The 13,440-nt window shown below is 37.4% G+C and overlaps 1 protein-coding gene across 6 annotated transcripts in view; it reads left to right on the forward strand.

Annotated features, from left to right (window-relative positions):
* KMT2E (lysine methyltransferase 2E (inactive)) overlaps positions 1–13,440 on the forward strand; it is a 111,555-nt gene that overhangs the window by 22,131 nt on the left and 75,984 nt on the right. For 3 of the 6 annotated variants that reach the window (XM_006149150.2, XM_006149151.2, XM_014588038.1), the window contains 2 exons: positions 7,566–7,638; positions 12,130–12,314. In XM_006149150.2, coding sequence (XP_006149212.1) covers positions 12,244–12,314 — 71 coding nt within the window. In that variant the 5' untranslated portion in view covers positions 7,566–7,638; positions 12,130–12,243. Of the gene's footprint in view, positions 1–7,565; positions 7,639–9,004; positions 9,359–12,129; positions 12,315–13,440 lie in introns of all 6 variants that reach the window. The other 3 variants (XM_027772118.1, XM_027772117.1, XM_014588037.1) reach the window with 2 other exon arrangements.

A 13,440-nucleotide genomic window follows, 5' to 3' on the forward strand; every position in this document is an offset into this window, starting at 1 on the left:
AAAAAAAAAAAAAAAGAAAAGCCCAAGTAGGAAGAATGGTACCCCCTTTATAGAATGGCAGACAAATAGTTTACTATGTCATATTTATACAAGGAATTTTTCCTTTTTCTTTTTCTTTTTTTCTTTTCTTTTCTTTTCTTTTCTTTTCTTTTCTTTTCTTTTCTTTTCTTTTCTTTTTTCTTTTCTTTTCTTTTCTTTCTTTCTTTCTTTCTTTCTTTCTTTCTTTCTTTCTTTCTTTCTTTTTTTAAATAAGAAAAAAAGAAAGAAAGAAAGGGTCTCACTGTATTCCCAGGCTGGCCTCAAACTTGCAGTCCTCCTGCCTCAGCCTCCTGAGTATCTTGGATTATAACTTTTCACTATCGCACCCAGCTATCATATGTATATTTTTAAGTTAGTAGATTTGTTTTCTAGGGCAGTTTTAGGTTCACAACAAAACAGCAGAAACAGTTCTCACCTGCCCCCACCCTGAGGCACAGCCTCTCCCACCATCAACATCTCTCATCAAGGTGATAAATTACTTAAATTCAGTGAAACAGCATTCACACATCATTATCAATAAAAGCGCGTGGTTTACATTAGGGTTCACTCTTTTTGTTCATGTATTATTACTATTATTTATAATTGCCACAGGGTGTGTGCACTTGTTAGAGATAGAGGGAGAGGGAGAAATCGTTCCCCTGTGGTCACATTGCCATCCCTTTTCCATTTCTACAACCTTTTGGGACTTTGGGCACAGAGGCACATGTGCCTGGCATGTTTTTCAAGCTGCAGGTGTTAGGATTCAAACCATGGTGTGCCATGTGAGGTCTAGCTCCCTTAACCACTGGGCTATGGGGCTGGCACAACTGTTGATGTATTATTTTAAAATGTGAATTTTTGATCCTGGCAGGTGACACAGTGGTTAAGGCATTGGACTCCCACTGGTCAACTACAGTTGGAGTCCCAGACCTGATGGCTTGAAACTCACGCAGGTGCATGTGGATGCATGCCCTAAAACCCAAGAGAATGGGGGAAAAGGGATTGCAGCATGGCCATACCCTCTGGGACTTATTCTCATTTTCTGTCTCTCTGTCTCTCCAGCAAGTGCATGCACCCTATAGCAAAAATCTATTAAAACAAAACAGAACAAAACAAAAAACAACAACAAAAAAAATAAAAACAAAAAAAAAACTAGGGACCAGCAGAGGGTGGAGTGGTTACACCACCGGACTCCCACATGGCCAACCATGATTTGAGTCCTGGACCAGGTGGCTTGAAACCCACACCAGGCACATGTACGTGCATGACCAAGATCCCTGGAAGAGAATGGAGAACGGATTGTGGCATGGCTATCCCCTCTGGGGGTTGATTTCTCACTTTTCCTCTCACTATCTCTGTCTGTCTGTCTCTGTCTCTCCCTGATGGGTACACATGCCCTAAGGCAAAAACCTCTTTTAAAAAATTAGCTAGAATTTGAATTTTTAAAGCTTTTCTTCCTTCCTTCTTTTCTTTCTTTCTTATTATTATTTACCATAGGACACATGTGATCGTCAGAGAGAGGCAGAGACAGAGAGAGAGAGAGACAAAGTGAGAAATTACCCTCCAGGAGGTGGTCATGCTGCAAACCCTTCTCTTCCATTCTCTCAGGATTTGGAGATGCACGCACACATGCCTAGCATGATTTTAAAGCCACTAGGTCTGGGACTGGTAGGCCCTGTGGGAGTCTAGCACCTTGACCACCATTCCATCTGCTGATCCTGAAGTTTTAAAACTTTAAATGATTATCCTTGATACTTTATTGTATTTCGATTCCAATATCAAATTAATCTCCAGTTAGTAAAGGAGAAGGTAAATTAGAGTTGAAGATGGAGTTCCCAAAAAATAATGGCTGGTTTGGGAAAGTGCTTCATCCATGAATTTATAGAGATGATTTGATGTTTACTGGGTTCTCTCATGAGGGTTTCTATTTCATTTTTTAAGAATTATTTAATTTTATTCATTGTGATTATTATATATATTTTTTAATTTGACCAGAGAGAGACAGAAGAAAAGTGAGAAAGCAAGCTGCCAGGTCAGGGACCTGCAGTTAGCCCAACGCCTTAACCATCATGCCACTTGTTGGTCCCTCCTTTGGTTCTTTCTTCCTTTCTTTTCTTTTTTTTTAAGAGGATTTTTCTATAGGATGTGTGCACTCACCAGAGAAAGAAAGAGGCACAGACAGAGTCAGTGAGAGGGAAAGTGAGAATTCACCCCCCAGGGGGGCATGGCCATACCACAGTCCCTTCTCCATTCTCCTGGGATCTTGGGTACGCACATAGCATGCCCAGTGTGATTTTTCAAGCCACGATGTCTGGAACTTGAACCATGGTTAGCCACGTGGGAATCCAGCAGCCTATCACTACACCACCTGCTGCCACCTGCTGGTCTCTCCATTGGTTCTCAAAGATGTCTAATCTTACCAGAGCCAATCCTGTTTTGACAGAAATGCCATGAAAAGGATCTCGGGTCCAGATGGTCTGTTTATTTTGCCATTACTTGTACACTTGAAAATAATTGAAACAGTATGTTTGGAGTTTGTGATAAAGGAACTTTTTTTTTTAGAGGTTTTTGCTATACGGCGTGTGTGCTCGCCAGACAGACAGAGACAGGGAGACAGAGAAATCACCCCCAGGGGGGATGGCCACACTGCAATCCCTTCTCCTCCATGCTCCTCTAGGGATCTTGGGCACACACACATGCACCCGGTGTGAGTTTTAAGCCGCTGGGTCCGGGACGCGAACCACGGTCGACTATGTGGGAGTCCAGCAACATAGCCTTTACACTAACTGCTGGTCTCAAGGAACTTTATTTTGTTTACATTTATTTTTTATTTGCCAGAGGGCGTGGGCTCACTGGAGAGAGACAGAAGGAAAGAGAGAAAGCACCCTTTGTGGGCCTTAACCACTACACCACCTGCTGGCCCCCCTAGAGTGTTTTTCAAGCCATTGAGTCCAGTTCTTAAACTTCACTGATGACTGTTTGAGGCCACTTTAATCCCCAGACCACAGGGAGGCCCAGACTGTTAACTTTTTAAAGGAAACTATAATACTTTTAATATAGTAGAAGTATGTTGTACATACATAATAAATTCAAACTGAATTTGCAGTTTAATACAAGAGCATCCTTTCTCCTTTACTGACAGGAATGGTCTCTGGAATAGATGAGAAACTATTAGAAATGTACTTGACTTTTACAAGTATAACAGCTGAGAATTATTCTCCAATACTCATTTTTCAAGGACTTTTCCTACGTATTTACTTTCTAGAAATTTTACCTGGTAATAATAGCTAACACTTAACTCACTGCCAGGTACGATTCCTGAACAATTCAGAAATATATTCTATGACTGTTCTCACTTACAGATGAGCAAAATAAGGTTTGAAGAATAAGTAACCATTATTAAGTGACAAAATGTGGAAGTTAAAGTGTTGCTACTTTGATATTTAGTAGTAACGATTAGAATTTTACTAAATATGGTAACAGTGAAACTTTTGTAGAACATATTTGCTTTTTGAACACTGGATTTTGTGTAGAGGTTACAGTGTTTAATTCACTTAGAGGACTCGTGGGCTGGCTGAAGGAGAGAGAGAAAGGAAAAGTAAGAAAATACTCCCATGGGGGATGGTCACTCTGCATTCCCTTTTCCCTCCATTTCTCTCTTTTGGGAATTCAGGCTCATGTGCTTAACTTATTTTTCATGCTGCTGTATCTGGGACTGAACCATGCAGTCGGCCATGTGGGATCCAGCTGCCTTAACCATCACATCACGGGCTGGCCCTGGATAGATTTTTTTTTTTTTTTTTTTTTTTTTAAGAGGTTTTAGCTATAAGGCGTGTACACTAGCCAGACAGAGAGAGAGAGACAGAAAGCGAGAAATCACCCCCGGGGGGGTGGCCACGCCACAATCCTTTCTCCTCCGTTCTCCTCTCAGGATCTTGGGCACACACGCACATGCACCTGGCATGAGTTTTAAGTCACCGGGTCTGGGACGCGAACCGTGGTCAACTACGTGGGAGTCCAGCGACATAGCCATTACGCTAACTGCTGGTTCTTAGATACAGTTTTATAAGTAGACTGCAACAAAAAGCCTGACTATAAGAAGATAGATTTTTTTCTAAAGAAAATTTTGTTATGAAAGTGTTATAGTGAGACCAGCAGTTAATGTAATGGCTATGTCGCTGGACTCCCATGTAGTCAACCGTGGTTCAAGTCCCAGACTCGGCAGCTTAAACTCACGCAGGGCGCGTGTACATGTGTGCCCAAGATCCTGAAAGGAATATGGAGAAGGGATTGCGGGATGGCCATCCCCCCTGGGGGGGGGTGATTTCTCACTTTCTGTCTCTCTGTCTCTCTCTGTCTTTTTGGCGTGTGCACGTGCCCTATAGCAAAAACCTCTCTGAAGAAAAAAAAAGTGTTATAGTGTAAGTCAAATTGACAAAATGCTTAATCTTGAGGAGCCAAATGGTTATTAAAGAGAAACTCAAAATTAAACTATTGGGGCCTGCCGGTGGCATGGTAGTTAATGGCACTGAACTCCCGCATAGGCGACCGCGGTTCAAGTCCCGGACCTGGCAGCTTGCTTCCTCACCCACCTCCCCGCTGCCCTGCCCCCCACTCTGTCCCTCTCTGGTCAAATGAAAATAAATAAATAAGAGAGTTAAGTAAATAAGAGAGAATTAAATAAAGCAATTAAAAAAATAATTAAACTAGTTAGTCTTTGTTTTGTGATTTTTTTTTTTTTGACAGCTATTTTCTGTAAGGAGTAGTATAGTGAATATACTTATGCATAGAGCAGTAAACCCAAATGCGGAGCATGGTTTCCTTAATTTATGGATTGCTTATAACTCTCTAGTGAGGCATGTAAAACAGCAGGTAATTTTATCTTTATTCTATGACTATCTGCTTTACTCTTTTCTTCAAATATTTATTTATTTTTAAAGTTTGTTTATTTCCTCCATGAGAGAGACAGGGAGAGATTTGGGGCAGGGGGCATACATTCCCAACAGTGTAGTCTCAGGACTTGAACCTGGGATTTTCTCATGTGAGTTCAGTTGCATTACCGCTAGACCACCACTGTCTCCCCTAAACATTTTAAACACAGATTTTAGACTTCTTTTGTAGTGTTTTAACATGTTACTATGGAATAGATGTGAGTTTATTAACTAACTCAGATTGAGGAAGGCTCAAGGTGAGTTTTGTTACTATGCTTTAAATTTGACGTGCCATAATAAATGTCCAAATGTTCTAGAATGAGACATTTTTTTCATTTAATTTCCATCTTTGAGAGAGGCAGCTGCCAAATTTCTCCCCATTTAACTGTAAATTCTAGGTTATTTTACCAGTCATCTGGCAAGGCAATTTTTTTTGTTTTAGACAAATGAATGTGTAGGTTCTGGACTCAGACTACAAGGGCTATTAGATTAGTTATGAACTTTGGACAAATTTCATCTCTTACCTTATCTGTAAAGTGGAGCTAATAAATCTATTTACATTATAGGCTTGTTATAAGAATTAAATATTGTAAGCACCCAGGATTTGCTGCTATTATTATAATGAAGAAGTTTGAATATCAGTCAGATAAAGACTTGTGGAGCCCTACCTGTACTAATATTAATTTGTTATATCCATTTTATTTGTTAATTTACATTTTTATAGCATTTTAGAATCTGATATTTATTCTTTTGTTTTGATTACCAGAGTACCTTCTGTATAAGTACTCTTAAGATTTAAACTAGATTATCATCAACTTAACCAACTTTGATTTATAGTTGAAACCTAGAACAGTGAAGTGACTTGCCTAAGGTTTTATAGATAGTAATTTGAAATAGATCTTGATAAACCAGTATTTTTATTATACCTTAGTCAGCTGCTATAAATATAAAAAATCTTAAATGAATACCAAAGGCAGTTTATAAGGAAATCTCAGGCATGTTGGTCTCTTACAATTTCTTTCAAGTTTCTTTTTATCATTTTCATTACTAATTAAGCTAAACTTTGACCAGCCTCCTCTTTTAGTGATACACATCAAATATGAACATAATTTAATTTTAAATATATATTGAGCAGTGTGCAAGGTGCTTATAAAGGATAGAAAGATAATAATGAAGGGGCCAGCAGGTGGTATGGTGGTTAAGGTGTTGGACTCTCATATGGCCAACCATGGTTCGAGCGCTGGACCTGGCAGCTTGCTTTTTCGCTTTCTCTTTCTCTCTCTGTCTGTCTCTGGCCAAATGAAAAAAAAAAGAAAGCAATAATGAAGTTAAATATTAATAATAAGATAATAATTAATAGCCTTTCCTCAAAGAGACAAATAGATTGGGCACATTCTCCCCCCAAGGTTTTTGCCATAGGGAGTATCTACTTTTCAGAGAGGGACATAGAGAGGGAAAATGAGAAACCACCCCCAGGGGGAATGGACACTTTGCAGTCCCTTCTCCTTTTTTCTCTTGGGATTTGGGCACACATGCACACATAAGCACCTAGCATGATTTTCAAGCCACTGTGTCCAGGACTCAGACTTCAGTCAGCCATGTGGGAGTCCCGTGCCTTAACCACTGCACTACCTGCTGGCCCCAGATTGGGCACTTTCATATGTAATTTTTAAAAATTCTCACATTCTAGGACCAGCAGGTGGCGTGGTGGGTAGGTGCTGAACACGCCCACATGGCTAACCATGATTCAAATCCTGGACCTGATGGCTTGCTTTCTTGTTTCCTCCCTCTTTCTCTTTGGTCAAAATAAAATAAATGAATAAATAAATAAAATTAAATAATTATTTTTAAAAAATCTAGTATTTTCATTCTTACTGCCTTTTAGATATGATATTTTTGTTTTCTGTCCTTCCTGACATGATCTTGAAAGCAGCCCTAGTCTTCCAGTTTTTCCATTCTTTTGGAGAGGTTGTCTTTTTTCTTTTTTTAAGGTTTTTGCTATAGGGCGCATGCACTCGCCAGAAAGCCAGAGAGAGAGACAGAGAGACAGAAAGCGAGAAATCACGCCCCAGGGGGGATGGCCATGCCGCAATTCCTTCTCCTCCATTCTCCTCTCGGGATCTTGGGCACACATGCACACGCGCCTGGCGTGAGTTTAAGCCACCGGGTCCGAGATGCGAATTGCGGTTGGCTACATGGGAGTCCAGCGACATAGCCATTACGCTAACTGCTAGTCTCAGTTTTTCAGATAGACTTTTTTTTCTTGCTTTACTAGCTTTTCATTGCCCTTTATTTCTTTATTGTTACTTTAGGGTTTTGATTGTTTTCATTTTGGTGTTATTTTTGTTTCGGTATTGTTGCCTTTACTTTGCTAAATCTGTTTTTAATGTTGTATTTGCCCAATTTCTCTTCCGTTTGATTTGTATTTAGCTTTGATTGTTGTCATGACTTGCTAAATATTCATTTGTGTAAAAAAGAACAAATTTATCCTTTTGAGAAATGACCTCTATTTTTGAGGGAGTCCCTTTGGTTTTTGGAAGCATATTAGGCAGAAGTACCTATAATTTTATGTCATTAAAAAATAGCTCAATACTCCTATGTTCACTTGGTTTCTAGGTCTATTCTGGATAGCAGGTTTTGTGAAGACATTTATTCTTTCTTGGACCTCAGATTTACCAGACATCTCATGGTATTTCCTTTTATATTATTTCTCTAATGGCTGTCATTTATTGTCAGTGCATTTTCTATGTTAGTTGGATGACCAGATTTTTTATTTGCTTATAAAATGTGAATGCTTTGTGGGAATTGTTTGAATTGTGGTGAACTTTTAAACTTTTATTTATGCCTGTTATAAGTTAATATATTTTTTTGCTTACTACATTGCCTTTTCCATTTTCTCATTTTTCAAATTATTTTCTTTAAGGATTATTTATTTAGTTTAATTTATTATTATTTTTACATTTACTGTAGGGCACATACGCTCACCAGAGACACAGAGAGAGACAGTGAGAAAGCAAGCCACCAGGTCTGATATTTGAACTGCAGTCAGCCACGTGGGAGTCTACCACTCCCCTCCATTTTCTAATTTTTAAAGACAATGGTTTGACACCAATAAGTTTGTGACTTTTTGAGGTATCAACTAGAATTTTTTTTAAAGAGGTTTTTGCCTTAGGGCACATGTGCTCGCAGGCAGGGGAGGGAGGTGTGTGTGGGGGTGGCGGGTGGTAGAGAAAGACAGAGACAGAAAGAGGGAAAGTGAGAAGGAAAGTGAGAATTCACCCCCAGGTGGGAAAGCCAGGCAGTAATCCCTTCTGCATTCACCTCCCAGGATCTTGCATGTGCACGCACATGTGCCTGGCGTGATTTTCAAGCCACTGGGTCCTGGATTTCAACTGTAGTCAGCCATATCGGAGTCCAGCATGTAACCACTACGCCATCTGCTGCCCTCTCAACTAGATTTTTTTAGCAGTCTCAAGTTTTCTGGCTATAGTGTTTTTGATATTAATGAAAATAGTGAAATATTTTTATTTTTATGGTCTTAATAGATAATGACCTCTTGTCTTCTAACCTCTTGTGTTACTGAGATCTTCTTTTGTATTGAATCGAACTCAAGAGTCTGTAGTTCTGTTGCAGATATTATGTGGTTTTATCCTGTATTTTTAGAAGGATGCAGTTCCAGAGGTGTCATGCATTTCTTTTTGTAGCACTTGGTTTATAGGTTGAGAGTTTATTTGGTTAATGAGACAAGAACTGCAGTTTCTACCCAAGTGCTTTAATTCATTCAACAGTCCTTTGTAGAATGCCATTATATTCCAGTCATTGTGCAAGGTTTGAAAGACAGCAGTAATCACACAAATATAAACCATTGTCCAAAATAGGCTTGTGGCAGGCTCTTTACTGCTATCTAAAATTATAGCTTAAATGTAGTGTTTATTGAGGATTGTATATTTATATAAAAAGGGGCACACTGTTAAATGTATACTCAAATAGATTTTGATTTGCACTATTACTCATTTACTTAAAAAATACATAATAACTTGTTTTCTGCTTTTCAGTTTTTGCCTCTGGTAAATAAATGCACAACTGAACACAATATAGATCTAAAATACAAGACTTCTTATGAGATAACATAAAGAAAGATAAGCTGATCTGAAGAAAACTTCTACCATCTAGATGCTGCCAACAAGGAAGAGAATTTTTTTTTAAATTACAGTTGCTACCTGTTGTTAGGACCACATTTTCAGCATTTTAAGGAAATGCAGTATAATATAATACTTGAATAGACACCTTTTTTTTTATTTTGCTTGCACTTTGGCATGTAGAAATGTTATAATTTATAGTTTTGTGCTGGTTTCTAAATGTGACTTTTATGAAGTAACTCTAATAGACTCACAGATACAAAAAAGAAGGTAGGGCAGTTTTTCCTTTTTCTCACTTTGCTTTAATTATCTTTTGGGGAGGATTTTAATTTGATGGAGTGAACTATAGAAACTATAGAAACCTGGTGGAGAACCGGAATTACTTTATTTTCAGTAGCTATCAGGAGATTCTCTTTAAATGAGAGAGCTTGGAGAGCTTTTCTATTCACACATTGTTTTCTGATGAAATAAGAGCAGCTCTTCTTTTTATGTGGCTGCCACATACGCAGAGTCTTCAAAAAGTGTATGGAGAACTGATCCTGCAGCTTAGTTTTATAAACACATAATATGTGTCGTAGTTGAAGTACTGGCCCTGGCAGCTTGAAAAACATGCTGTGCACATGTATTTGTATGCCCAGGATCCAACAGAATAGAGAAAGTGAGGAGAGAAGGGATTACAGCATGACCATATCCCATTGGGGAGTATCTTTCTACTCTGATGGGTGCAGGTATCTTTGGTAGTAAAACAAAATAAAGTTCATGGGTCCAGCAGCTGGCATAATGGTTATATCACTGGACTTGCACATGGCTGACCACAGTTCAAGTCCTAGACCCAATGGCTTGAAACTCATGCCTGGTGTGTATGCATGCATGCCCAAGATTCCAGAGGAGAATGGAGAAGGGATTTCACTGTGGCCACCCCCTTGAGGGGATGCTTTCTCACTTTCCCTCTCACCTTCTCTCTCATACACCCTAAGGAAAAAACCTCTTTTTAAAAAATCATGGAAAATGTGCATTATGATAAAACTACATGGGTTTCAAAGTTTTTCTGCACACACAGAATAACTAACTTATTTTTCATAAACTTTCTAAAGTCCCCCTGTATTAACAGGTAAGTATGGTAATACTGTGTAGAAATGCTTTATATTCATTATTTCATTGTCTTTGTAGAAATCCTTTGTGTATAAATCCTATTTTAGGCCAGCTCTGTGCACTGGTGGTTGAGGCAGCCAGATCCCGCATGACCGACTGCATGGTTCAAGTTCTGGACCTGACAGCCTGAAAAACATGCTGGGCATTTGTGCATGTATGCCTTAAATTCTCCAGAGGGAGAGATGAAGGAGAATGAGTTTCAGTGTGACCATTCCTTTTAGGGGTTGCTTTCTCTTCTCCCTCTGGCTCACTGTTTCTCTCTAGTGAGCATGCATGCCCTCTAGCAAACAAAACAGAACAAAACAAAACAAAACACCCATTTTGTAAATATTGAACCTGATGCTTAGAGAGATTGAATAACTTCCCTACCTCATAGATCTATAGTAAATGGTAGTCATCCTCTGAAGTTAATGTTTTTGATTTTTAGGTGCAATGCCTATTTATTGTATGTTTTTATATCACAATACCTTATAATCTCATAGGTCTTCTCCAGTTGAATATAAAAGTAAAAGCTACTTTTCTTGGAGAGTTTAAACTACAGTTAGCATTCTGTTTCCTCATTTTGGTAATTTTCCGCTGTTAGGTGTGACCTCACAATCTGTATCATCTGTGAAATAGCCAATTACCCGAGTAGGTATTCTTAAACACAGCTGCAAAAATTAAAGGTAAATACAAGCACCACTATTTGCAGAAACACTGTTCTTCAGCATTTCAGGTATAATGTTATAGGAATAGAGATCATATTGACTGTTTCTAGTTTTTAGTTAATAGGATTTTTTATCTATGTTTTGTTTCGGGGTTGAATCATACTATTATCAAAAAGACTTTGAGGAGGTATTTTATAAACAATACATATAACAAGTGTTATATAGTGATCTTAGATTAGAAAAATTAATATTGCAGCTGAATATCTTTTGGTTACTATTACAAAATGTTTTTTAAAATGTTTCAAGTATATTAGTTTCCTTTACTTTTATTAGGGAGTATTAATTCTAGAGAGGTGATATTAACTGAAGAAATAGAGAATCTCCTCAATATACATACATTTATTATTAAGGAAAATAGCAATTTCTGTAAAAACTATTTATTATAAAAAATAAAAGAGTTTTCTTTGTGTACATACATATATAAACATTAGTGTAGAATTAATTCAGTTTCATCTCTTAAGCTGAGCAAGCTTGGTGGTTTAGCTTTTTATGGTTTTGTTTCCCAGTGGTAAATAAAGATAGTATCTACCTCAGAATTGTGCGGATTAAATAACCCACCCAGGTAAAATGCTTCGTATTGTACTTAGTCAATAGTATGAACTCAGTATTTTTTGTATTTTGTTAGATCACTTACTCAACCAAGAACACTTCTGAGCGTTAGTACTATAAGAAATTACATTTTATCATTTCTTAAAATAATTATTTTATTTAACTTTATTTATTTATTTATTTATTATTAAAGTTTGACCAGAGAGGGGCAGAGCGATAAGTGAGAGAGAGAGAAAGTAAGAAAACAAGTCACCAGGTCTGGACTCGAACTGTGATCGGCTCTGTGGGAGTCTAGCGCCCTTAATCACCACGCTACCTGCTTGCTCCTATCTTTCAACATGAATATTTGTTGGTTCTTCACTAAATAATGTGTTTTAGTAATCCTCCTTATGGGATCCTAAATTCATTTCCTAAGAAAGATTATGATTGAGAAGCTTCTTTTGATCATTATCAGATACTTAATTCCAGAGAAATAAATCAAATAGACACTCCCTGAGCAAACTCCAGTTTAAATTGAGATTTTAATAGAGTATACTTTCTTAATGTAGTTTACTTATTGTTGTTATATAATACCTGTTGCTAGAAATAATAAAGATAGTTCTTAACTTTTTTGTTGCCTTTTCTTTTAAACAGGGTTTGTGGATGCACTTAGATGTTTGCAATGAGCACTGTGGCTGGCATGCCCCAGTGTTTTGGATACCAATGCATAGGACTCCATAGTAATCGAATTTACCAGAGGCGAACGTCATGAGCATAGTGATCCCTTTGGGGGTTGATACAGCAGAAACGTCATACTTGGAAATGGCTGCAGGCTCAGAGTAAGTATTTAAATTAAAGGTATTTTGGATAGGAAAGCCAACATACTCCATACATTATTTTGGCGCAATCAAACAGTCTTAATTTGCATTTATATTCTCATTTTAGACTGTTAGCTAAAGTATTAGAAGTTTAAAGGCAAGAACTTTTAAAATTAACATTACTTTTATAAAAAAACCTTTAGAGCCAATTGTTATTATCTTTTTCCAATTTTCTGTCTTTTCCGTTTGCTAATTGTTGGCACTCAGAATCAAGATAATATAGGGTGCCAGTGTTTTAATTCAAGGTTTGTCATGTTAATATTGGAAGGTAATTTGGTTTTAAATTTTAATTTAACTTAATTTTTCACCTAACAAATTATATATAATTTGTAATATTTATTTAATCACAGAATTTGTGTCGTTAAAAAGAAAGTTGAGTTGAAAAACAAATCTCAAGCCATTTTTAAATAGGAGAGAGTATTTCTTGTTAGCTAACCATTTTGACAACTTTTGTTTTTGTGAGAACCATTCCTGATGGATTCAGTTGAAAGGTTCTTACTTTGCTTCTAGATTGCTTGGTCTAGGTACTAGTCTGGATAGGTGTAATTATCTTTTGTTTTTAAATGAGCAGCCTATTTAACTATTTAACACAGTTTATTGGTGTGAAGTTGTTTGTTTCTGGAAATTACAAAGGATTTAAGTGAATGTGGAAGGTGAGAGATTGCCTGTGTTTGTTTTCTGGTTTAGAATACAGGTGTATCCTGAACTTAGTGAAATTCAAGTTTAAAAAGAAAGAAATGTATTTATATTAGTGCTCCCAAAACTGTCATATGGGAGGCAAGAAAAGGCCGTTGTTGTTCCTTCTTTTGTTGGCATTTCAAGTGGTTTAAAAGTGTTTTCAATACTCCCACTTCTTTGACAAAGACCCAGAGATGGTACTATTCTTGTAATATACTATACAGTTTCACTGTATGGGTATTATAGTTTCTAAAAGTTTTAGAAATGTTTTTTGTATGGTGTATAAGTTTTGTTTTTTTTTCCCTGTTGGTTCATTTTTGTAAAATAATAGATTTCCAAGCAGCACTGAATGACAATTAACTGCCACCTGTCCCCAAATATGGACACTACTATTGGGTCATCAGAAAAG

The sequence above is a fragment of the Tupaia chinensis genome, unplaced genomic scaffold, assembly GCF_000334495.1.
Source record: "Tupaia chinensis unplaced genomic scaffold, TupChi_1.0 Scaffold000255_1, whole genome shotgun sequence".
NCBI classification, from domain to species: Eukaryota; Metazoa; Chordata; class Mammalia; order Scandentia; family Tupaiidae; genus Tupaia; species Tupaia belangeri.